The sequence below is a fragment of the Sciurus vulgaris genome (genome assembly GCF_902686455.1).
Source record: "Sciurus vulgaris genome assembly, chromosome: 2".
Lineage (NCBI taxonomy): Eukaryota > Metazoa > Chordata > Mammalia > Rodentia > Sciuridae > Sciurus > Sciurus vulgaris.
The window spans coordinates 170084013-170110612 of NC_136462.1; the positions used below are offsets into that span (position 1 = coordinate 170084013).

The 26600-nt window shown below is 36.8% G+C and overlaps 1 protein-coding gene and 1 long non-coding RNA gene across 4 annotated transcripts in view; one reads left to right on the top strand and one right to left on the bottom strand.

The window, feature by feature from the left end:
- Positions 1–26600, top strand: part of LOC306655128 — a 554397-nt gene that overhangs the window by 156378 nt on the left and 371419 nt on the right. The window lies entirely within an intron of this gene.
- Positions 1–26600, bottom strand: part of PLCB1 (phospholipase C beta 1) — a 722251-nt gene that overhangs the window by 93602 nt on the left and 602049 nt on the right. For all 3 annotated transcript variants that reach the window (XM_079129398.1, XM_079129397.1, XM_079129399.1), the window contains exon 27: positions 21013–21193. In XM_079129398.1, the coding sequence (XP_078985524.1) occupies positions 21013–21193 (181 nt within the window). The remainder of the gene's footprint in view (positions 1–21012; positions 21194–26600) is intronic.

The following is a 26600-nucleotide window of genomic DNA, read 5'->3' on the forward strand; positions in this document are numbered from 1 at the left end:
ACACATGCAGAAACAAAAGTTTTCAAATATTTTTGATCAATGGTTGAATCTGCAGATGTGGAAACCAAGGATACAGAGAGTTGCCTATAACCATCATCCAGCAAACTTTCCCTGATAATTTATATGTACTATATATGCTAGGCACAATTTGAAGAGTTTTACATGCATATACTTATTTCTGGGAGTTGCCCTATGAGTTGGTGCTATTTCTTCACTTGAGAATTGAACACATTGACACAGAGGGTCAAATCCTTGGCTCAGGGCCCGGTAGCTGGTAAGTGGCAGAACCCAAATAGGCTCCATGGCTCACCACTACTCCATACTGCCTTTCATTATGGTTTTTAAAATTGTTTCAGAAAGTCATTGTCGAAGAGAATAAAAAAGGTAAAGGAAAAGAAATTCTCTTAAGAATTACAACAGAGTATCTGCATTCATTTGAAATAAATGTAAGGGCCTAAAGGTGTAGCATGGAGCTAGAGCATTTGCCTAGCATGTCTGAGACTCTGAGTTTGAGCCTCAGCACTGCAAAACTAAATAAATAGTTAAACCAATTAATTAAATAAGTAAATGAAATTTGATTCATTCGTCTGTGAAGTGGATTAAATCTAAGCAAATATTACTGGGGCTTGGGCCAGCAGAAAGCTTATTGATCATTCAAAAGAGATTGCCTGACTGTCATGGTTAAAGGAATCATGAAATATTACAGGCTTGATTAACAAGAGGTTATTCACCAGTTGCCCACCTTGGATACAACATCAGAATCACTTGGAGAACTTTCTGAAAAATGCAGATTCTAGGATCTGTTCCTGGGCTCATGAACTGCAAATATCTAGGGGTAATGCCTGAGAATCAGCATTCTTGAAACCTCCCCAGGTGAGGTGGATGCTTTTCCAGACTTCAGGGGCATCTCAGTAGACCCTCCCTTTTCACATAGGGCACTGTTAGATCTCTACCAATTCATTTGAATTCTGTGATAATAACACTTCCTTTTCCATATTTTCACCTCCATTATTGTGCCTGACTCCAGAATGTTTTCTTCTTTTCTTGCTTATGTCAGCATCTGCTCATATGTACTACTTTCCTCCAATCTACAGTCCTCATTCTTAGTACACTGACATCCAGTCAACCAAACTACCAGACTTGAGTCCTCACACCCTTTCTACCCACCCAGTTCTTTTATTTGGTTTGGTGTCAGCCTCCACACAATCACCAGCACCACATTTCCTCAAATACATCCCTTCCTGCGGCATCCCCTAACCTTTCTCTTTGACCTCAAACTCACACTTGGTCTTTGTCCTTTCCAGAACTAGTCCTGCCTCCTTTGTTCCCAGAACACATGCTTTATTGAAGCTATTCAATTCATCCACAACCCATCAAATATTGATCATCTATTAAAGACACGACACTCTTCTAGAAACTCTGAGCTGATGACTTAGCTTCTCTATTTGCTATTCAAAATGTGGTTCATCAACCAGCAGCTTTGGCTTCACTGGGGAGCACATTAGAAATGCATACTCGTACCAGGGATAGTGTCACACACTTGTAATCCTTACTAATCAGGAGGCTCAATAACTTAGAGATCCTTACTCAAAATAAAAAATCAAAAGGATTGAGAATGTAGCTTAATCCACAGTGTAGGGAAACAATAAAGAAAGAAAGAGAAAAAAGAAAAGAGAGGGGGAAGCAAGGAAGGAAGGAAAGAAGGAAGAAAGAAAGGAAGGAAGGAAGGAAGGAAGGAAGAAAAGAAAGAAAGAAAGAAAGAAAGAAAGAAAGAAAGAAAGAAAGAAAGAAAGAAAGAAAGAAAGAAAGAAAGAAAGAAAGACTACTGCCCATACACATCTCCCTTGCAGAGGTCAGGCCCAGCCACCAGGCCCACCACCCTCACACATCTCCCACACCCAGGCTCATGCCCCAGCCAGTGGTCTCCAGAGTCCACATCCCTTGTGGTCTAGTGCCCGTGCTGCAGTTGACCATCTATAAACACGTGAGGTCACTTCTACCCACTAGCATGGTTTATTCCCGACCTGGAGGCCACCATCCATAGTGGGACAGCACCCTTCTTGGGATACCACATTATCAAGTTCCTCTCAGGACTCAGGCTACTGAAGACTAGGAGGTTTGAATAGTAGACTATAGTTTTATTGTAGAATTTTTTTATTAGTAGTATTATTACAATTATTCCTATTATATCTACTATTATTCCTACTTTTTTGTTTTACTAATATTTTTCTCACTCTATTTTCCTCTTATCTGTTTCCTTGGAAACTTTTTCTCCCTTTTCTCATGCTAACAACCTATTTCTTTTAATTCCAATTTCAATATTCCTATGACATAATACCTCTATAGATTCATTTCTTATCTCATTAACATTATATCCTACACCCCTCCCCATCCTCTTTGTCCACCATTAGAAATTGTGATCCTTATTGCAAACCTATTAGTTATGCTATAGATAATCAAACTCATCATTTGCTTATTAAGTCAATGCAGTTAATATCTTAATAGGGACTATTTGGGTTAAGGATGCATATTGTCTATATGTTGTGCTGCTAACATTGATCTCTCACTTCAAGGTGAGGTGGAAACCTGCAGGGACATTATAAGTCTCTACGGGGGAAAGTTCAATACCTTGGATTCACATGGGGAAGTTACATGAAAAACATGAGAAAACAGGGAAGAAAGTGTCCCAAACAAACCTAGATGCTATATCAATAGAATCCAATGACAGCATGGCAGAACAAATGTCAGAAAGGGAGTTCAGAATGTACATAATTAAAATGATCCAAGAAGCAAATGATGAGATAAGAGAGCAAATGTAGACAATGAATGATCCCACCAAAAAACACTTAAAAGAGCAAATGCAGGAAGATCATTTCAATAAAGAGAGATTCTGAAAGAAAAAAAAAAAAAAAACCACAAACAGAAATCCTTGAAATGAAGGAAACAATAAAACAAATTAAAAACTCAATAGAAAGCATAACCAACAGGCTAAATCACTTGGAAGACAGAACCTCAGACAATGAAGACAAAATATTTAATCTTTAAAACAAAGTTGACTATACAGAGAACATGGTAAGAACTCATGAATGGAACTTCCAAGAGTAATGGGATATCATGAAAAGACCAAATTTAAGAATGATTTGGATTGAGGAAGGCAATCAATTCTATTCAATGAAAAGTATCAGAAAAATTCCCAAACCTGAAGAATGAAATGGAAAATCAAATATAAGAGGCTAACAGAACACCAAATGCACAAAATTACAACAGATTCATACCAAGGAACACTATAGTGAAAATGCCCAACATACAAAATAAAGATAGAGTATTAAAGGCCATGAAAGAAAAGTATCAGATAACATATAAGGGAACACCAATAAGATATCAGCAAATTTCTCAGCCCAGACCCTAAAAGCAAGAAGGACCTGGAACAACATATTTCAAGCTCTGAATGAAAATGGATGCCAACCAAGAATCTTATGCCCAGCAAAAATTACCTTCAGATTTGATGACAAAATGAAATCCTTCCATGATAAACAAAAGCTAAATGAATTTACAAATAGAAAGCCTGCCCTACAGAACATTCTCAGCAAAATATGCCATGAGGAAAAAATGAAAAATAACAATGTAAGTCAGCAAAGGGAGGAACTAAACTAAAGGAATAGCCAATTAAAGGGGAAACCAAGACAAGTTAAAAGCTAAAAATAAGCCAAAATGACCGGGAATACAAGTCATATCTCAATAATAACCCTGAATGTTAATGGCTTAAACTCATCAATCAAAAGACATAGACTGGCAGATTGGATTAAAAAGAAAGACCCAACAATATGCTGCCTTCAAGAGACTCATTTCATAGAAAAATGTACGCACAGACTAAAGGTGAAAGGATGGGAAAAAACGCACATGGACTCAGTAAAAAAGCAGGGATTTCCATCCTCATATCAGATAAAGCAGACTTCAAACCAAAGTTAGTCAGAAGGGATAAAGAAGGACATTTCATACTGCTTCAGGGAAGTATAAATCAGCAAGGCATAACAATCATAAATACTTATGCCACAAACAATAGTACATTCATGTACATTAAACAAATCCTTCTCAACTCCAGGAACCAAACAGACCAACATACAATAATACTAGGTGACTTTAACACATCTCTTTCAGCATTGGACAGATCTTCCAAACAAAAATTGAACAAGGAAACCATAGAACTCCATAACACAATCAATAATTTAGACTTAACAGACATGTATAGAATATTCTATTCACCAACAACAAAATATACTTCTTCTCAGTAGCACTCTAAAATAGACCATACATTATGCCACAAAGCTACTCTTAGCAAATATAAAAAAATAAAGGTACTACCTCATATTATATCAGATCATAATGGAATGAAATTAGAAATCAATGATAAGATAAAAAACAGAAACTACTCCAACACCTGGAGACTAAATAAGGCACTATTGAATGATGCATGGATAACAGAAGACCTCAGGGGAGGAGATAAAAAATTCTTTTGAAGTAAACAAGAACAATGATACAACATATCAAAATCTCTGGAATGCTATAAAAGCAGTAGTAAGAGGAAAATTCATTGCATGGAGCACATTCAATAAAAGAAGAAAAAGTCAATAAATAAATGACCTAACCTTACTCCTCAAAGACCTAGAAAAAGAACAGAACAACACCAAAAGTAGTAGAAGAGAGGAAATAATTAAAATCAGAGCTGAAATAATGAAATCAGAAAAAAAAGAAGAAATTCAAAAAATTGACAAAAGAAAAAGTTGGTTCTTCAAAAAAATAAACAAAATTGAAAACTCTTAGCCACACTAATGAAGAGGAGAGAGAAAACTCAAATTACTAAAATTCGTGATGAAAAAGGAAATATAATGACAGACTATTGAAATACAAACCATCATTAGAAGCTATTTGAAAATATGTACTCCAATGAAATAAAAAATCTCAAAGACATCAACAGATTTCTAGAGCTATATGATCCACCCAATCTGAATGTGGAGGACATACACAATTTAAATAGATCAATTTTAAGCAATGAAATAGAAGAAGTCATTAAAAATCTACCAACAAAGATAAGCCCAGGACCAGATGGAGTCTCAGCAGAGTTCTACAAGACCTTCAAAGAAGAACTAATTCCAATACTTCTCAAAGTATTCCATGAAATAGAAGAGGAGGGAACCCTTCCAAACTCATTCTATGAAATTAATATCACCCTGATACCAAAACCAGACAAAGACAAAAAGGAAAATAAACTTCAGACTAATATCCCTAATGAACATAGATGCAAAACTTCTTAACAAAATTTTACCAAATTGCATACAAAAACATATTAAAAAGATAGTGCACCATGATCAAGTGGGCTTCATCCCAGGGATGCAAAGTTGGTTCAACATCTGGAAATCAATAAATGTAATTAACTGCACCAACAGGCTTAAAGTTAAGAATCATGTGGTTATTTCAATAGATGCAGAAAAACATTTGATAAAATACAGCACCCCTTCATGCTCAAAACACTAGAAAATATAGGGATAGTAGGAATATACCTCAACATTGTAAAGGCTATCTATGCTAAAACCAGGGCCAACATCATTCTAAATGGAGAAAAATTGAAAGCATTCCCCCTTAAAACAAGGCAGTGATGCCCTCTCTCACCACTTCTATTCAACATCATCCTTGAAAATCTAGCCAGAGCAATTAGACAGACTAAAGAAATTAAAGGGATATGAATGGGAAAAGAAGAACTCATACTATCACTATTTACACATGACATGGTTCTATATTTAGAGGAGCTGAAAAATTCCACCAGAAAACTTTTAGAACTCATAAATTAATTCAGTAAAGTAGCAGGATATTAAATCAACACTCATAAATCCAATGCATTTTTATTCATAAGTGATGAGCCCTCTGAGAGAGAAATTAGGAAAACTACCCCATTTGCAATAGCCTCAAAAAAAAAAAAAAAAAAAAAAAACAAAAAAAAAAAAAAAAAAAAAAAAAATTGGGAATCAATCTAACAAAAGAGGTGAAAGACCTCTACAATAAGGACTACAGAACACTACAGAAAGAAATTAAAGGAAACCTTAGAAAATGGAAAGATCTCTCATGTTCTTGGATAGCAGAATTAATATTGTCAGAATGGCCATACTACCAAAAGCACTGTACAAATTCAATGCAATTCCAGTTAAAATCCCAATGATATATCTCATAGAAATAGAGAAAGCAATCATAAAATTATTTGGAAGAATAAGAGACCCAGGATAATGAAAGCAATCCTTAGCAGGAAATGCAAAGCAGGTTGTATCACAGTACCAGACCTTCAACTATACTACATAGCTGTAGTAACAAAAACAGCATGGAATTGGCACAAATTACACAGGTAAACCAATGGTACAGAATAGAGGACACAGATAAAAACCCACAAAAATACAGTTACCTAGACAAAAGTGTCAAAAATACATAATGGATAAAAGATAGCCTCTTCATCAAATGGTACTAGGAAAACTGGAAATCCATATGCAGCAAATGAAACTAAACCCCTATCTCTCACCCTTCACAACACTCAACTCAAAATGGATCAAGGATCCCGGAATCAGACCAGAGACCCTGCACCTCATAGAAGAAAAAGTAAGTCCAAATCTTCATCATGTCAGCTTAGGACCAGAATTCCTTAACATGACTCCCAAAGCATAAGAAATAAAAGCAGGAATCAATAATTGGGATAGATTCAAACTAAAAAGCTTTTTCTCAGCAAAGGAAATGCTTGACAATGTAAAGAGAGAGCCTGCAGAGTGGGAGAAAATCTTTTCCACACACACTTCAGATAGAGTATTAATCTCCAGAATCTATAAAGAACTCAAAAAACTTTACATCAAGAATACAAATAACCCAATCAATAAATGGGCTAAGGTAATGAGCAGACACTTCACGTAAGAAGATCTATAAGCAATCAAAAGATATATGAAAAAATGTTCAACATCTCTAGTAATAAGAGAAATGCAAATCAAAACTTCCCTAAGATTTCACCCCAATTAGAATGTCTATTATGAAGAATACAAGCAACAATGGGTCTTGGTGAGGATGTGGGGAAAAAGGTACACTCATACATTGCTGGTGGGGTTGTAATATGGTGCAGCCACTCTGGAAAGTAGTATGGAGATTCCTTAGAAAACTTGAAATGGAACCACCATTTGACCTAGCTATCCCACTACTTGGCCTATACCCAATCAGCATAATACAGTGATGCAGCTACATGAATGTTTATAGCAGCTCAATTCACAAAAACTAGATTGTGGAACCAACCTAGATGCCCTTCAATAGATGAATGGATAAAGAAATTGTGGTATGTATATATAATGGAATACTATTCAGTCATAAAGAAGAATAAAATTATGGCATTTGCGGGTAAATGGATGCAGTTAGAGAATATCATGCTAAATGAAATAAGCTAATCCCAAAAAACCAAAGGCTGTATGATTTCTCTGATAAGTTCTTGATGATACATAACAGGGGGTGGAAGGGAGGCAAGAATGGAGGAAGGATGGATTACACAGAGGAAAATAAGGGATGGGGAGGTGAGGAGGGGAAGGAAAAATAATAGGATGAGACAAACATCATTACCTTATATACATGTACGATTACACAAATGATATGACTCTATTTCACGTAAAACCAGAGAAATGATAGTTGTAGCCCATTTGTGTACAATGAATCAAAATAAAAAAAAAATAAATAAAAGAGAAATAAAGAAAGAAAAAAAAGGTAGGTAAATTCTCAAGTTTGATCCCAGATTAACTAAATCAGAATCTTCACACTAGAATTTGAGAATTATTGTCTACATCATTGAGGAAGATGGAGACAACCTAGAAGAAACCATTTCAATTTCTCTCTTTTGTCTTAAGACCCTCACAACTTCAAACTCAAATTCCTCATCTCTATAAAGGGCTAATGTTTGTCTTCTAGGGTTGTTATGAAAGTTTTAAGGAAAAACACAAATGCAAATCCCAGTGACCACATTCTGAGTCCTTAACTTGGTTTCCTTGCTCTTTCTTCCAAGATTAAGCTTTACTTTCTGTGCTGCTTTCTCTCATGTGTGACAGGACACATCAGCCATTGCATTTTCCTCCTCTTAAAGTTCCAAATTTCCTGTCTGCATAAAAACATGTCCCTGCCATTCTGTCCTCTAAGACCCAAAACACTATATATGCTTATATATATATATATATATATATATATATATATATTCATATCTCTCTATATAGAACATATTTTATATAAAATACAATATGATACATTACATGTATTTTAATTCATCTGTGTCAGTGGGTACCGGGATTGAACCCAGAGGTACTCTTCCACTGGGCTACATCCCAGTCTTTTTATTTTTTTTTTACTTTGAGGCAGGGTCTTGCCAAGTTGCCCAGGCTATCCTGGAACTTGTCATCCTCCTGCTTTAGTGTTCCAAGTAGCTGGGATAACAGGTATGTGCCACCTTGCCAGTCACTTGTTCTATCCTTGACCTGTTTCTTCCATTTCTGTGACTGAACAAACCCCTTTACTATCTCAATTTAGCTCCAAACTCTGGAACTCACCTCATTTTGCTTTTATATTTCAAAAACTGCTTTGTTATCAAACTTAATGGTCATTTTTTCAGGACTTAACTTTCATTATTCCAGAGGTTCCTAAATTTTCCAGATTCCCAGAGCCTATAAGAACTCAATAATTTTTCCATGGCACACTTGGGCAAAAATAAATCAAAGAACAAAATTTCACTCATTAAATACGTGGATCCAAACAACATAGTAGTAGTAGTTTATACAGGGTTCAACAGGTGTTGTTTAGTTTCCTTTAAAAATCTAAAATATTTGGACTATATCTCAGTGGTAGAATGCTTGCCTAGCATGCATGAAGCCCTGAGTTCAATCCCCAGCATTCTCCACCCCCCCCCAAAAAAAACCCAAAACAAAAACAAACAACAAAAACAACAATAGTTCCTAAAAAATATCCTACAATGCCCCTGAGCGTTCTATGTGTTACCTGAATGTGCCTGGGTACCCAGTTTGGGAATCATGACTTTAATGTCTCCATAGAATGCTAGTGGCCAACCACTCACATGAAACTCTTTCCTTTATTCTCAAGTTCACAACTACTCCTCTTCCAACTCTATCAGGGGCTTCAATTGAGTTCAACATCTCTAACTGTCTGTTGAGCAATTCTAGCTGATAATGGCACACCACCATCCCTATCTCAACATTTCTACATACAAGTTCACAGTTTGGCTCACACCAGACAAACAGTCTATTTTTCCATTTTTATCAGGTGTCATGGTTCAGCTCAAAAGTGTACATTGCCTTGACTTCCCTCTTGGGGCCTTCCACATGGAGTGAGTCATGGAGATTTGTTCATTTCTCCTGTCACCGTGTATCTCATGGCAATGTGTTGCAGGACCCTGGTACTGATTCTGTATGCCAAGGATTCCCTTCCTTCCCTCAGTCCCTCCTCAGCCCTTCTTCTTCATCCCAGATAATCTTCCTTTTTAGATGTCCCAAAGACATAACTGGCTCTCTGTCCTCAAATATGATATGCTCCAGTTCTGAATTTCCTTTCCCACAATAGCATTCATCACATTCAATAAAGTAGGTTATATTTTGCTCACAGAACTATACAGAGACACCTAAGTTCATACTTTAACTCATGTTATTCCTTCCCCTCATTGATATTCCCTTGTGGGTGTGACACAGCTCAGATATAGATTATTCTCAAGATGGGAGAAAGTTGACTGCATTAGACTATGCTGCTATCAGTGTTTCTGACCAGGGAATAGACACAAGCCCAGGTCTCCTTTCATGTCCTTTCCTTTCTGAACCTACCTTTGGGGATTCTTAGCCTTTATTGCCTGAATGACTCTAAATCTTGATCCTACAATTGACTTCTCTATAAGATATCAATTGCAGACACTTACCTTTTGTAATAAAAACTTTATAACTGTTCTCCAAGAGGATGTCACTCTTGCAATATCCCACTCAATTTTTTTTTTTTTTTTAATCTCAGGCTCTACACAAAATAGGCATTTGCAAATAATAATTGCATAGGAAATAACTGTGAACGAAATCTCCAATTTTCAAAGCTACACTGACTCTGACCTCAGAGTTAGCTATTGAACTTCACAACCACGCAACCGGGTTATCTTATTGGAGAGTTTTTGTTGTTGTTGTTGTTGTCAGTGGACCTTTATTTTATTTTACTTTATTTATATGTGAAGCTGAGAATCAAACCTAGTACCTCACACATGCTAGGCAAGTACTCTACCATTGAGCTATGACCCCTTAAAAAGTATCACAAGTCAGGTTTTGTTCACATAAAAACAAATGCCTTCATGTAAAATCTAGATGTATTTTTAAAAACATGACTTTTGAGGATGACTAATGAAAATGGGGTGTCCCTAGAATCACAAAGAATATGTTCTTAAAGGATAACATGTCTGTTCATATGCAAATATGCAAATGTCCTAGTGTGCTTAGCTCTTCAGGGTGTCCCCTACTTTCCCTCATTAGGGGCTCTTCTCTGTGATATTCTGACTTTCCCAGTTATTTTTGTAAGAGATCATTACTTTTGCTGTAATTCTGTCCAATCAGCATTCCTATTTTCATTTAAACTGTGACTCCTTAAGTTGCAGGAGACAAAATGATTAATATTATGGCATTGCTAAGAGTATGCCGCTGTTGTTAAACTCATATTAATAAAACTGGCAATGAGATTGTATATGTGCATCAATAATTGATCTCTTTCCTACCCTACAAAGAGAGGGTTCAGGACTCATTAGAGATTTTCTCTATCCAAAACTACTTCTCTGTGAAGAACTTCCTCTACTTCCTGACTCTCTGGCACGGTGCCAATGGGAGCTGCTGTGTGTTTTAACTCCCATCTCTTGTCCATGGTTACTGGTCCAGGGGAGGCAATCATCCAACCTGGGTCAGACATACTCTGCTTCTGGCTACGGGTGATTTCTCAAAGACTGCAAGCTTGGCCAATCATATGGACAAAATAAGGCTTTCCCCAAGATTTTTCCTACATATCAATGGAGAAAGGAAGAAAACAGGTTGGTGCCCATGTCTGCTGACAAGAGGAAAGCCCATCTGCTGGTTTGGTAAAGACTGATGTAGGGAAAAGCAAAATGTGGTGGGTAGGGGGAGGAGTGCTTAGGAGCTATAGAAAATTCTACAGAGTGGCACACTGTGCCTTCCCCTTCTTTGGTTTGGACAGTCAATCTCTTCTTACATGTTATACCTTGCATATTTTCCTTGTGTATATTCTTCTTGCCTAAGTCAACCCAACCTGGGTTTCTGTCTCTAACAATCAGTAGATTCCTGACCAAACGAATGGATAAAACAAACAAACAAACAAAAACTCAGAAATTAAAAATTTCTCTACTTATCTCCAAATAAGATGAAGGAACATCTGAGTTTGGGTCCAAAGTTTACATTGCATGATATGTGAAAACAGAATCCAAAAGAGTGATTTTCACACAGTAATTGAAGTGCTTTTTAACTAACATAAGAGCAGAACGCACTGACTTTTGATGCATTTATTAGTAGACAGACTTTAAAAAAAAAAAGCCTGTTCAAAAAAACCACTCAATAATTTATTAGTCACAAACCTCACTGAAACTAAACTGCCAATTACAGATAGAAAAGAAGCAAAGATTAATTTAGAATTCCTAGGAAATAACCCAAGAGGGTACATGTTAAACTGAAATTCTGTAAAGAACATTAATTTTAACTTTTGGTATGATTTTTGTTTTCTTGCCCCAAAGGAACAGACACATCTCAATTACTTTGCTTATTTGTTTACCACTCATGACAACTCTCCTAGATAAATGTTCCAAACCTTTTAAGGAGTCAAAAGAACAGCCTCAGGGAATAGGATTTTATGCTTATCAACTCCATGCTAAATTTCACTTGGTTTTGTCATTTGAGGGTGAGAAAATGGTTTCCATGGAAGAGAATAATTCCCTGATGCTAAATCAAAAGGAATAAAAACTGTATGGACAGAAGTTAAGAGTATTTAGTCTCTCTTCTAAGAAGGATAATTTTGGAAAATGGGCACAAGGCCAAGTATAGACGAGTCACATTTTGGGCAAAACGCATCTCCCTTCCCCATCCACTAATATCTAAAGAATGTCTCTTTGATGCTGATTGGAGCTGCCACTCCCTAGTTTTCACTATAAATTGTTTGTCTTTTTTCTACAAAGAATTAATTCATAATGCATCTGAACTAAGTCATGATATAAAAATCAAACACATTACTGATGATTTATAAATAAGGTGGACATTTACACTGGGGTGTCCCCTGACCATTCAAATTGAGACATGCTCATTCATTTATTCAATGAATATCTACTCAGCACCTACGATGTGCCAGAGTATTGAAGATTTATAAGCAGACCTAGGGCCCTGTCCCCATGGGGCTGTTTTTTTCATTAACTCCCTTTTTTAAAGGAGAACATCATGGTCAAAAAGCGCAACCATCTTGATCATTCTCTGAGATTCTCTTTCATTATTTTTTATTTTCCGTAGCTATATAGAATTTAGGGTTTCTTATTTGAACCTAAATGCCCCGCAAGCCATGTGCTGGGGAATTAAAACCAGAATCATTACATGCTAGGCAGCACTTCACCACTGAGCTACACCATCAGCCCTGCACCTAAATGCTTAAATGATCCTAATAACATATTTTCCTTACTGGACAAGGAAACAAAAATGAAAATTTCATTGAGACTCCTACTCAATATAAAATAGGTTCATTTACTGACCTTATAGCATGTTAAATTATCTTTCACTTTTAAATTATGCCAATATAAATGCCAGCTCTTTAGCTTTCTGGGAGATGTAAGTGGGTCCATTTAAAATTCTTCCTTGAATGATGTTTCCAATATTATTTTATGAGGCTATCAACTCAAAATATTTTAAGACTTATTTTAAAACATCAAGGAGTTGGATGAAGGGAACTGGAGTTTAGGTGCTTTGTTTTATTAGCTCAGGTGATGCTTGGGTTGTGACATCTCAATGCTCTGAGTCTTGTTTCCTCAACAGTAAAATATCGGGACAAAATCATGTCTAAGAGTTCCTTCATGAAGTTATAAAATGATGGAGAAAAGTATGGTTTTAGAATTCAATTGTGGTTTAAAATGTTATGAAAATGATAAAAAAAAAAGCAGGCATTTGTGGCCATGAGATATTCATGACATATTTATTTTTATGTGATAAGAAGTGTCACTTAGGCTGGGGCTGTAGTGCAGTGGTGGAGTACTTGCCTAGCAGGTGTAAGGCACTGGGTTCAATCCCCAGCACCACATAAAAATAAATAAAAGGTATTGTGTCCATCTACAACTAAAAAATTAAAAAAAAAAAAGAATTTTCACTTAAAATGGCTTACATACAAGCCAGGCAAGGTAGCATGTTCCTATAGTCCCAGCTGCATGGGAGTCTGAGGCAAGTGGATCACTTGAACCCAGGAGTTCTAGACCAACCTGGGCAAAAAAAAATTTTTTTTTTTTTTTTTTTTTTTTTTTTTTTTAGGGGCTAGAGTTATGACTCAGTGGTAGAGCGCTTGCCTGGTACATGTGAGGCCCAGGGTTTGATACTCAGCCTCACATATAAATAAATACAAATGAAAGATCCATTGACAACTAAAAAAATAATTTAAAAAACTTTTTAAATTTAGCTTTAAATAAGAACTTAGAATAGATCACAGAATCATCCCTTTGTTATTGAAAATGTTAATGAGGGTATTTACACAAGTTATTGAAAAATAGGTGCAGAATTCACAAGTGATGCATTTATGAAATTTTGATTAAAATAGAAAATGTTTGCATCTGATCGAATAAAACGAGCTCATATGTTATTAAAACAATTAGAAGAGAAAAGAACCTAGACAAACCATTAAATCTTTAGCATAAGGCTTCATAATTCTAAAAGATGTGAAGGCCACTTAATTCAGAATAAATTAAGCAAGTATTACTTATCATTCAGGTGGAGGAAGGTAGCAATAATGTTCAAATGGAGATTTTTCAAATAATTAGCAAAGGGGATCTGATTGGAGGATACAAGACTTGGTTTGTTTTTTAAAACTAAACTGGAACAATAAATCATGGACTCTCAATAGTCTTATTTGAAGGATAGGTCCAGAAGAGTTGCCCATGAAGATAAATATCATGTCAGTCATTTTTTTTCTTAATGCATCATATGCCATTTCAACATCCCTCACTTGCCAGATGTAATGCAATAATTCCTATAATTCCAGAGGGCATAAACTAAAAAAGTCAGGCTTGTGGATTTTATTTTGGAATTTTCCTTACAGCAGAATCTCTTTAGCTTCTGAAACTCTATTAAGTTGACACAAATCAAAGTTATTCTTTGTTTTGCCTTTGGGTTTGGTTCTATTTATTGCCTTTTCCCCTTAATCTTCTCTAGTCAACAATTAACATAATAAAAATGCATTAAGATAATATATATTGTGCACAAAGAATAGAAAAAAAGACAAAATTGGAAAAATCTGTTGCTTTAATCTAAAATCCCAAATTATTATTTTAATATATCTGAGAGTTGGATCATCTCTACATTCTATAATTTAAGGGAAACTTGCATTACAGTTAGAGGGAAGGGAACTTTGCAAGTATTCTCATATAATTTGTTTTGTTTTAGAAATAGTGATATAGACATTCAAAATGGTGAAATAATTTAAAGTTTCATAAGTGAAAATAAAAATTATGTGTCCTCATTCAAAATCCCTCACAAATTATTCTTTCATGAAGAATGAAGATCTTATTCTAGGCATTTTGTTAAATTTCCATGGATGATTTTATTGATTCTCACATTCAAACTATGAGGGGCTGGGCACAGATTTTTTTTTTTTTTTTTTTTTTTTCAAAAGATAGTTCCAATTCTATACTACTTGTTGTATCTGCATGCTTTGCATTGTGACTTAAGCTGTTCTGAAAAAAGATAGGGCCCATTTCCTTGGACCCTGCGGGTGAGTTTTTTGACTTGCTTCTGTCAATAAAATGAGAAGGAAATGATAAGATCTCTACAAGACCTTGCACACTTCCACTTGCTCTCAATTGGAATCCTTTCCAACTTCTGTCTGAATAAGCCCAGGTGGCAAGCGTGCTGGATGGTGAAAGACAGTGGATCAATCTCCTGCACTGACCCAGCTGATAGTTAACCACACTCCAGAAGCAGGGCCTGATGTGATTGGCAGCTGAATGAAAGATACAGGCATAAGCCCAATCAAGACAGCAAAAACCGTTCAGTTGCGTTAAGCCCAAATAGGTGACACACAGAATCGTGAGTTAAATAAATAGTTGTTTTAACCAAATAAATTCTGGAGTGCTCATTATGTAGCAAAATAGTAGCAGGTATGTGTGACTTTACAACCCCATTCTGAACCACTGTAATTTCCTGAGGAGGGACCACAATTAGGTCTGGGCCATAATGAATTCTTCCACCAGTTTGTGGACCACAATAGGCCTTCAAGAAGTTTTGGTGAATGAATGGCTACATAAGCATACTTAACACTCAGTCTCCTAATAATGATAAATAGAATAATGCAGCATCAACCCAAGGAGACAATCCAACAGAAAAACAGGGAATGCATGTGAACAGGCCATTTGCAGAAAAAAGAAATGCAAAAAGCCAATGCACATATGCAAATGCGCTTATCCTTGAAAGTAAGTAAAGCAATATAATTTAAGGCAAATAAAATTTTCAGCCATTTTTCTCGGGAATAAATTGTTTTAAAAAGATAAAACCCTAGAAGGGTATGGATATTAGACATTGCTTGTGATAGTATACATTGGCAAAACCTTTTTGGAGAGCAATTTGCCAGCAATTCTAGAAAAATGTTCTCCATAACATTATTATAATAACATCAATAGTAAAAGAGGCAAAACACAGCTCAAAATTATATTGGTAGGAAAGTGAGTAAATAAATTAAATAAACTATAATCATACAATGAAATAATACAAAGTCATTGAGCAACAACAAAAAGCATGACAGAAGAAAACTGTCATGCTTAATGACAGTTAAGAATATTAAGAAACTGTCATGCTTAATGACAGTTAAGAATATTAAGAAAACTGCTTAATAATGCTTAAACAAAAATAGTAGACGGAAGACAGTATATCAGTTTGGGTGGTGTCTGCATGTGTGTGTGTGTGTGTGTGTGTGTGTGTGTGTAGAGAACATCAACACCATTAGGATAATGATCAGGAAAATTCACAAATAACACACAAGACAATTGCTTATTCCTTATTTCACTTCTAAAATCTTTTACTCATTTGTCATTTTTTTGTTTGGGAAACCTTAACCATTAATCTCTCAAGAAAAATGACCCTATGGTAAAGCCAGAAAATCAGGAAGACAGATAACACTACCACACTATCAATAGAGATACTGTCTGCACTGTGATTGCTCCTGGTACACATACTCCAGCTGGGTGGCCCCAAAAGGAAGAAACGTAAGAGCATTTCCCAGATAGCTGGAACAGCATGCAGGCTGATACAAATCAGCAAAGGAAGATGGCAAGTTCGCTCAAGCTGCAGCTGGATATCAATAACTACAAAATACACATTTGTATATATTAAGTATAAATTTATTAGCCAATTCATGTATAGTACCAAAAAGGGGGAGGTTCCGTAAAAGCAATGTTTTATGTAATTTATTTTGTTATTTCTCTTCTTTACGGTTTAAAGAGCTGAGAATGATTTCATTGTCCACTGGGCAGATGAGAACACTGAAGATCAGAATGGTCACATAACTGCTGCTCAGTGGGGGAGCAGTGTCCTAAAATGAGAACATTTGATTCTAGAGCCCTCCTCATTGGGCTCACACTTTGATGTGCCATTTCATCCATAGGCCATTAGTATTTACCCAGAGATTTCTGTCTGAAACATAAAATAGATCTGCTGGGATTGGAAGGGAAATGGGGAACTCAGGTCAGTGGGTTCTAATCTTGGTTTGGAATTCTGGAATGATTGTTAGTGGACAGACAGGAGGATCTGTAATAAAAATACAAGCCATCAAGGTCAAGGTGAAGTAAGGGAGAAATGGATGGATTAGAATACATGGGCTGGTGATGTCGCTTAGTGGTAGAGTGATTGTTTAGTGTTCATGAGGACTTCAGTATGATCTCCAGCACAGAGACAGAGACAGAGGTGGGGGAGATAAGAAAGGAAAAGAGAGAGAGAGAGAATAGAAGAGAGAAAGAAAGAAAACAGGAAGGAAGGAAGGGTTTATTAATTTATAGTATTAGAAAATTATATTCATTTATATTTAGGAAATTTATAGAGTTTTATCAGTTTATGAGGTTGGGAAAATTGTTGCCGCCATTTTTACTTTTATTTTTTAGAACTATTAGTTACACCTACTCCATGAGTGTGTGTAGTGGCCATGTCTTAAGTTTAACTCATTTTTATTTCTATCTCTCAGAATGTTGTACAAATATGAAGTGTTCAATAAACATTTGTTAGGGATATTAATGCCATGGCTTCTTTATTGATTCTTGATGTGTGTACACCAGCATTGAAATGTATAATCCTTAACCGAAGTACATTGGTATTTAATCCCCAAAGCAATTCTGGGAGATGAAATATCTTTTGCTTAACTTTTCTCATCACCCAAATATTCCTTTGTATCTGGGCTTACTCACTTTTTAATTACATTTCCATTTGTCTGATTTAGCCTGAGAAATTCACTCTTCACTCAAAACCACTACCAAAGAGATCTGACACTTCTGGGTGCCTTTGGTTAAAAGATTCCCTGACAGATTAATTTCTACTTATTACAAGTGAAGCTGCTAGGTAGCTCAGGTACACATGTAGCAGTTAAAAGCATGTAGAATAAATTGTGGATGCCCCCAAATAGCCATGAAATAAACTGTGTGTGGTTCTAAAGCCAAAGCATTCCAACCTCTTTGCCTTCTTAATAAAGGTCCATGTAAGTTTTTTCAAAAGGCACTGGTAATTTATTGAACCCCAAATCTGCAATCATAGTGGAGAAGAAGTGAGTACTTTGGATACATTGTGTATATTTTTTCCAAAGTTCCAGACTGGCTTAGAAATGTACTTTTTTTCTGAAAATTCTTCTAAAATTTTAAAATGTACTCACATACTCCTTCATAGCAAAAAGGGAGGGGAGGGTCCTATTATGAAGATGCTGCCTCTGGTAGGGTTACTACCACCTCCTCTGCTCCTTGGGTTGGCTTTTCCCACTTATAAATTTATCTGAATCTTTCAACCAACCTTCTCCTTCAGGAGAAAACATACTTACTGAGTTGCTTTTCACTCCCTTATTAGTGGAATTCCATATGCTTCCTACCTAGGTATTGTTCCTGGAATGTTAAAATTTTCAGTTCTTTTCTGTGATTTCTGCACCCCATTTCTGCAGCTCAAGATCCCTCCTCCCAACAGGCCTTCTTGGGAAGTCGAGGCTTCTGTTTTTATCTATACTCAGGATTCTTATTTTGGGAATCTATGAATATTGGGATACCCTCTTACTGTGACACATTTTCTTTTTGGAATTGCCATGTTTCTTTTCTTGGGGAATAGAGTCTTGCCCAGGGCTTGGGTCCCTGGGGAAACTCCAGATGATTGTAGCTGGGTTTTGTAGACTTCTAAGTAACGTTCATTCTAGTAGTCAGCTGGAGTCACCTGCTGGAGAATGTCAGGACTTCTCAACCTCTTGGTTGACCATTGGCTTGAATTGTGTTTTGAGACTGCCCCTGCCTAGAGGACCAGTTCTCACCATGTCCTGGGCAGGACAGTCCCAGCGTGATCACTGTGACTTTAGATCATGCTAGTCCTCTGTTCAAAACTTCCAACAGTTCCCACCTCACTCCCACTGAAACACAGTGGCCTTAGAGAGGCTTAAAGACCAAGAAGATATGTCTCCCAACCCAAAAGTTCTATGGCTCTCACCTGATGCCCTTATAAACTTTCTCAAACAGAACCACCCTGCTCTATTTAGCCCATTTTTAGCCGAGAGCCTGTGTGTGTCAAATCTCTGCCTAGACAAATTTTCCTCCATTTGTTGCAGGGGTCATTCCTTTGCCTCCTGACTCACTTGTTGCTTTCTCAGCAAGTCCTTCCCCACCTACTTTCTTTAAAATTGCAAACCCACTCTTCATCCTTCCCCAGTCTCTACTCCAATATGCCTATTATTGATAGTTTTTTTTTTTTTTTTTCTTTTAAGCCCTTAGTAATAAGGGTTTTCTTTTAACAGAAAATTTATTTGTTATTATACTTGTCTGGGGACATTGGCATGGAATGTGAGTTAGAAGAGGCACCTACATAATGGTCATAAAGTTGGGACTTTAGCATCAGAAGACCAAGACTCAAATCCCCCAGACAACAATTTCTAGTTTTTTCTAATAGTTGGAGCCTTGGAAAAATCACTAAACTTTTCTATTTTCTCTATTTTTTTTTTAAACACAAAATGGGCTGACAGTAGCACCAAAGGCCAATGGTATGAGGATTAAATTTCCATAAATGACTTAGTGAGTGTCCATAGTGAGTGTCCAATGCTTGGTTGCTACTTTTATTCTTATTATCATTATATTCTAGAGTACTATGCATGGGTCACTCAGTGAAGAAAGTCAGATGGCTGTGGTTACGACCGGATCTCAAAGTCCTTATCTCCCATTAAAACTGATATTGCTTTTCTCAAGTCTGTCAAGGCAATCCCTCCTTACACCCAAACTAAACTCTGCCCAACTTTCTTTCACTGCTCCCATCTTATTTTAGAAGTTCAAAACAAAGGGAGTCATCAAAATTATGTGGAGATTGTTAAAAACAAACTCTGATACTCATTTAGATGATCAGGCAGTGATTTCTAAAGTATGTTCCTAGGAACAGAAGCATTTTCAACACTACCCCTACAAGACACCTGTTGAATTAATATTTAGGATGGGGCCTAACAATCTGTTTTAACAAACTTTCCAGGCTATCCTGACTTATGCTTATGTTGAGAATAACTGATCAAGTGGAGTCTGAATTTTGGTAAGACAGTTACACGAGTCATTTGCATAATATCATAGGATTGCAAGTACTCACAGAATAGCACTATAACTGACCCCCTTTCACACAGTGATGGCTGAACCATCTGCAGATTTCCAACCCTATAAGGAGAAGCAGCCTCAGAATTCTCCTATGTGTGCAGACCCATATCAAGAAACGGACAGATCATAGAAATGCCTCTTAGAACCCATTTCCTTTGGTTTCACTACTTTAATTTCTATCAAGCTTACTCATCTGATTTGTTTTTGACACAAGCTTGTTTTCAAGGCTTCTTTATTGCTAAATTCATTTAATCTAGCTGTTTTTAAATATTAATTATGCCCTCACTATGTGTCAAGGCATCAACAACAAAGTCATAATCCATGAAAAAACATGAGGGATGGGGGTAAAACTAATCGTTTTTGGAGAGGATGGTGTTTGTCCCCATAGGGAGTCCTAGAAATTGGAAAGATGACATTTCCTATCAGTCCTTGGTCCTTTAGATGTGGACTCTTTAAAATATAAAAGAGTGAGCTGTGTAATATTTTTTTTTCAGTTCTTGAGAAGCCAGTGTTACAGAAAAGATTAGAATTTACTTGCACCATGCTCTTTATTTTGTTAAGAATGTTTGTACTTTCCTGTGCAATTCCAAAGATACCCCCCAAACTATTATAACACCAAACAAGTTTGTGTTAAAAAAATAAATAAATTAAAAAAAAAACCAATAAAGCATAGCCTCATTGGGGAACAGAGAAGAGCATAGTGAAGATGATGGAATAAAGGGGTTTATAAAATATTAGCATGGTAGATATCGGGTGGCCTCTGTAGCCTCCCAAGATGGTACCATTGGCACCCCTTGTGTCCTTTGAGTTATACAAGAGCATTAATTATTTTCTGTAGAAAAGAGGATTTCAGCCAGACAAACATAAGTCATGTTTCATGGACTTACCAGTTTAATATGTTCTCGCTTCTGGTATTTTTCACTATAATATTGTTCTTGCCGAAGATTAAGCAGCTGCTGCTGTTGTTTGTCCTTCAAGTCTATTAACTTCTGAGTCATTTCGGCATCCAGGGCAGCAAGATCCTGCTCAATTGTTGATGAGCCATGGTCAGGACTGCTGGGCTCTGATCTGCAAAGATAGAAAGCTTGACTCACAAAGCATACAGGTGGCAATAAAGCGCAGGGAAGTCTGTCTCCCAGAGTTTCTCCTAGAGAAGCCTCTGTGTTTGGAAATAAATATTTTGATAAGCCCAATATTTAATTCAATAATATTGGAAATAAATATTTTTGATGAGTCACTTGGTCTAGAGGAAGAAACCCCAATGACAAGCTTAGCAACAGAAGGTCTTAAATTACAGAGTGAATGAAATTTATGTTGCTCTAGGAAGTGGGAGGGGCCAAAAGCCAGGAAGCCCAGAGCCCTAACCATGGGGGTGCTGAGAATAATCCTGTTTGGGAAAAACAATGTCTAGCAAAGGTTTTTAAGGTTTTTACCCTGTTTACTTACTTGTTTTTAACATGGCATGTGTAATGTCATCCCAGCTCCATTTTCTCTATAAAAACTTTTTACTACATTGAGTGGATTCTTTTATGGAAGGTTGAAGAGGTGCCATATTTTGCATATGGAGTGTTATGGATTTAAAATAGAGAGCACATACAGACATCCTGTGTAGGTAATGTTCCCAGCAAACCTCTGAGTTCTGTTTCTTAAGATTTTTAATAGCAAGGACACAGAATGAAAATTCAGTTGTTTGGGGGCTCAGTTAACTTAAATGATGTCCCTGAGGCTAAGGGACAAAGAGACAGTCAGTGTAGGTGATAAATGATTGGATCAGAAAGGTGGGGGCTAATTCAGGAGGAAATGAAGTGCTAATATCTCCAAAGCCTTCCCCCTCCTCCTGCACCTGTTGCCAAGGATACCTGCCTCCAGGGAATTGTTCTTCCCTGTAGGGAGTTGTGGGAGTTGTTAAGGAAGTACCTCCTGGGCAACTGCTTTCCTGCCTCTTGGGCAGACACAGAAAGGCATCCCTGGAAGGCTTCTTGCCCACCTTTGGCCCACCTTTGGGACCCTAGTCAGGTAGACAGGATGGGTAGGAAAGGTCATGAGAACAAAGGAATTCTAAAATGTATGCAAGGGGCAGGACACCCCCACTTCCTTGGACACCCAGTGAAAGAATGGACATTTTTTAAAGCTGTCTGTTTTATCTCAACTCCCTAAGGTCTCCCTCCCAGTGATGGGAACAAAGCCCTTAAATCTGTTCCAGGAAACAACCCCAAACAGAGAGTAAAAGAGTAAATTGAGCCAGATAGTGCTCAGACAGTAAGATTACCAGAAACTATTGACCAGAATCTATGTCCTGTTGTAAAACATTGTGAAACATGTTGTATGTTATCAGCCAACTCAGACCCCCTTTGGAATTTCTTGGCAGCTTTGTTCCCCTTTTTTTCCCTTTCATGTGCGACCCCTCCCGATGTGTGGTTTCTGCCTTTATAAACTTGTAAGATTTTCTGCTAGGGACTCGACTCCTCGACTCCTGCGTGAGTCACAAGTTGGGTCCCAGCACGCTGGAATAAAAGCCTCTTGCAGTTTGCATCAAGTGACACCTCCTGCGGTTGATTGGGATTGCCGTTGATCCGTGGGACAGAGTTGGGGTCTCCTTTTTGGGGGTCTTACACCAGCTCTGGGGCTGCTTCTCTGTGGAGAAGTCTATCTCTGTTCTTTCATTTAAGTAAAACTTGCTTTCTAAGCTTGCCTCAGCGTTTCTTGGGTGTTCAGTCTTCAACATTCTGGGGAAACGGAACTCGGCTCTGATTGATTTTCATCACTGGTGGCACCATCACTACCCAAACGATACTTTCCTCAAAGTGCTTCCGTTTGAAGGGAAAGGGGATCCATAGAGCTCACACTGAGTGCTTATTCTGCACAGGAGAACTTTCTCTGCACTGTTGTTAGAGAGTTAAACAGATCTTTAGAAGGTTAGGACTAGTGTTCCTTTCTCCTAGAAAGGGAGACAGAGTATTGGGAACTAGAAACAGAGGACGTATGTTGTTTTCTTTTGTATGGAGCTGCCTTCAGAAGTGGACAAAACCACCCACAGCATTCATCACATTAGACTTTGCCTCCATCTTCTTCACTAGCAATCAGGCAAAATAGGAAGAGAATGTTTCTTAGACTCAGCTGTCACTAATTCTCATTGTATTTTCTTTGAATTAGGTTAGCATCATTGGTCTCACATGAAGCTGGTGTTAAGATCTTAATGTGTCAAATAAAAGAGGCAGAACTCTCCTCAAAGTTTTTCTTTTTTGGCACTATTATATGCAGGGCTAAATGAGAACAAGCACTCTCCCAGGCTCACAGATCCTTGCACTGAATTTCTGAGAAGGTCGCCATCTTGGCATAAATCTACATTCATCATCTTGTGTTTTAGAAGTGAGTGTAGTCAGAATGTAAAGGCGGTTCTTCAATCAGCCGCAAGCAACGCAGCAGAGGCAACTCTAATTTACTGACTACTCCACACGTGCCAGGGGCACTCACAAAGGCTTGCTATTTAGGCATGATCCTATCTAGTTTTATGTGAGGACCCTGGGTCTCAGTGAGACATTTTGCCTAGGGACACAGCACAGGGGTGCTGTGGTACACCTGCCTGTGGACAATATCCCTGGGAGGCATAGCCCGACAACACCTGTACCTTTCACAACAGCACAGTATCATCGCATGCCATATCTGAACAAAAATTATCTCTGAGTAAACTGTTCTGCACATTATATGGAAAGCCCAATTGAGACAATGAATAATCTGAGTAAGAAAATAATCTAATGGATGCAATGCCAATTTGTCATTCTGAGGTATTTTCAGGATTTTATCATGAAATAAGGGGGATGGGAGACTGACCTAACAAAGACCTTAGTGGTTTTGTTTCTTTCTTCTAATATATCTTTATATAGTACATACGTAATTTTGTTGTTGTTGTTTTTGAAGGAATAGTATATAAACACAACTATGTGAACAATGTTTCCGCATCTATAAAGACAGGGTTGGAGGCATCCCCAAATGCTGCTTATATGAGATGCATGAAATAGATTCTATGGTAATTTAATCCTGGGAGACATTTGTCTGTTTTGAAAGAACAAGTAAGTTTCCTTTAATCAGATAAGGAGAACTATCTGATCCTTATTTCCTTTTCTTAGGGAGTAAGAGGTTAATTCAGTGTTCAAGGACAGAAGTTACATTAAATGGGTTGTACTGTCCAGTGGAAATACAATGTGAGTTACACATGAGATTTTTGCCATGTAATTTAAAACTTTTATTAATCAACTTAAAAAGTAAAAATAAATGAGGGGCTGGGGGTTTAGCTCAGTGGTAGATCACTGACCTAGCATTCACAAAGCCCTGAGTTCAATCCCTAGCACCACCAAAGTAAATAAACAAGTGAGCAAATAAATAAATAAATAGTAAAATTAATTTTAATAGTATATTTTATTTAATCTAATATATCCAAAGTACCATCAATTCAACATGCAGTTGAATCTATTTGACATTATTAAAGAAACTATTTGACATTATTCCCTTAGAAATCTGGTGTGTATTTTTCCCTTACAGAATATATCAATATTGACAAACCACATTTTCATTGTTGTTACTGGGGATGGAACCCAGCGCCTTGCACAAGACAGGCACCTGCTCTTTAAAACTTTTATTTAAGTTTTAAATACTTAAATAATAGGAGCTGTGCCCCCTACCCAGATGAGCCACATTTTAAGGGTTTTAATAGCCACATGTGGACAGCAGCAAATATCTAGATAACAGGTTGAAAGCTCAGTCTGCCCATGTGTGTATGTGTGTGTGTACTGTTTCTCTCTTTTCATAGGATTTTTACACACATGTCATCTATGATGATATTTTGATACTCTATTGGAAGCCTATAGGATAAGACTTATAAGAAAATAAATAAGGGGCTGGGGAGGTAGCTCAGTCGGTAGAGTGGCTTGCCTTGCAAGCATGAGGCCCTGGGTTCGATCCCCAGCACCGCCAAAAAAAAAAAAATAAATAAATAAATAAATAAATAAGCTTACAGGATGTGACTCATAAATAAATAAATAAGCTAATACAATGTGACTTATAAGTAAATAAATAAATGAATAAGCAAACAAATATGCACATATCACTACAAGAGAAATTTTGGAGATGTCTTAGGTAAAGCTTTGCCTGAACGGAATTCGTAATTACAGGTAATGTTAATGTCTTTAGCATTTAACTTCCTCCTTAAAAAAGTGACAAATTTCACCTAGATGGCTTCTAAGTCTGTTCCAGCTCTAAAGAAAGATGGTTTTGTTGCTTTTTAAATCTCAAGTACTGCAATTTGATTACGCTTTCAAGTGAAGCACACGTTACATCATATGTCACAATATGGATCTAAAACATGCATCTTACCTCTATCACCAGCCTGGTATCAAAATAAGATTATTCAACAAGGGTGGAAAGGAAGGATGGAATGCTGCCTGCCTTATTCCTGGCTCATATGCTGATGCTGTTGCAGGTTAATTCATCACATTTTCAGTTAAAGAACAAAGCTTTTTTCTCAGGGGCGATTATTATATGTCAAGCCCCCCGAGAGACTCTTCAATGAGAAAGTCAAGGATGATGTTTCCAAGAAACTGCACAGTTAACTCCACATATGATTTCTTAGAGCTGTGAAGGTCAGTGGATTATCTTTGACCAAATTGTGTCCATTCATTAGCCAATATATGGAAATTCAATGTATCTTATTACAGTAATGTGTATGCTGTCTCTACAGAAAATTAAGTGGAGATATTTTTAAATAATTTAAAAGATGTTTTTCACTTCTGTAATATATAATTCGTTAAAATACCAAATATATATTGAGATAGAACTAACAGACACTTTTGCCTTTGAAAATGATAAATCTTCTAAACTACACATTTTAATATCACTAGTAACATTTTACTTTTAAAATGGTGTTACTGTTTACAAAGATATTGGAGCAATGCCTTATACAATATTCTGTTAGTGTTATAAATATTTTTGATATTTAGCTTAAAAATCCAAATCTGTGCCCAAAAAGGACAAAAATAAAATTAAAGATAATGCTTTTTTTATTTCCATTTCCCTAATTATTAAATTTTGAATATTTGAATGTAAAAATGAACCCTGTTGATTACAGAGCTATGCTTTGCAAAATATTATTCATTGCAATAAATTCATACTATCCACCTGCATAGGATGCTCAAAGAAATTCCAGGAATCTAAACTTAGAAGAGTAACCTTGTAAATTATGGGACAGTTGATAAGTAAATTTATTTATCTGGGTATTTTAATTTCATACATCCATTCTGGTGTAAGACACTTAAAGAGGCAGTTATAAAGATTCCAAGTTTTTGTAGGACTCTAGGACCACCTCCAGGATGCAGGTTCTGATCCACTATCTCGCAGGACACAGGTGGGCGTTTGGCAAGGTGGGGGTGGCTACCATGCTATGTCTGCCCTCTGATGCAGCCTGTGTGTTGCATGTGTTTCT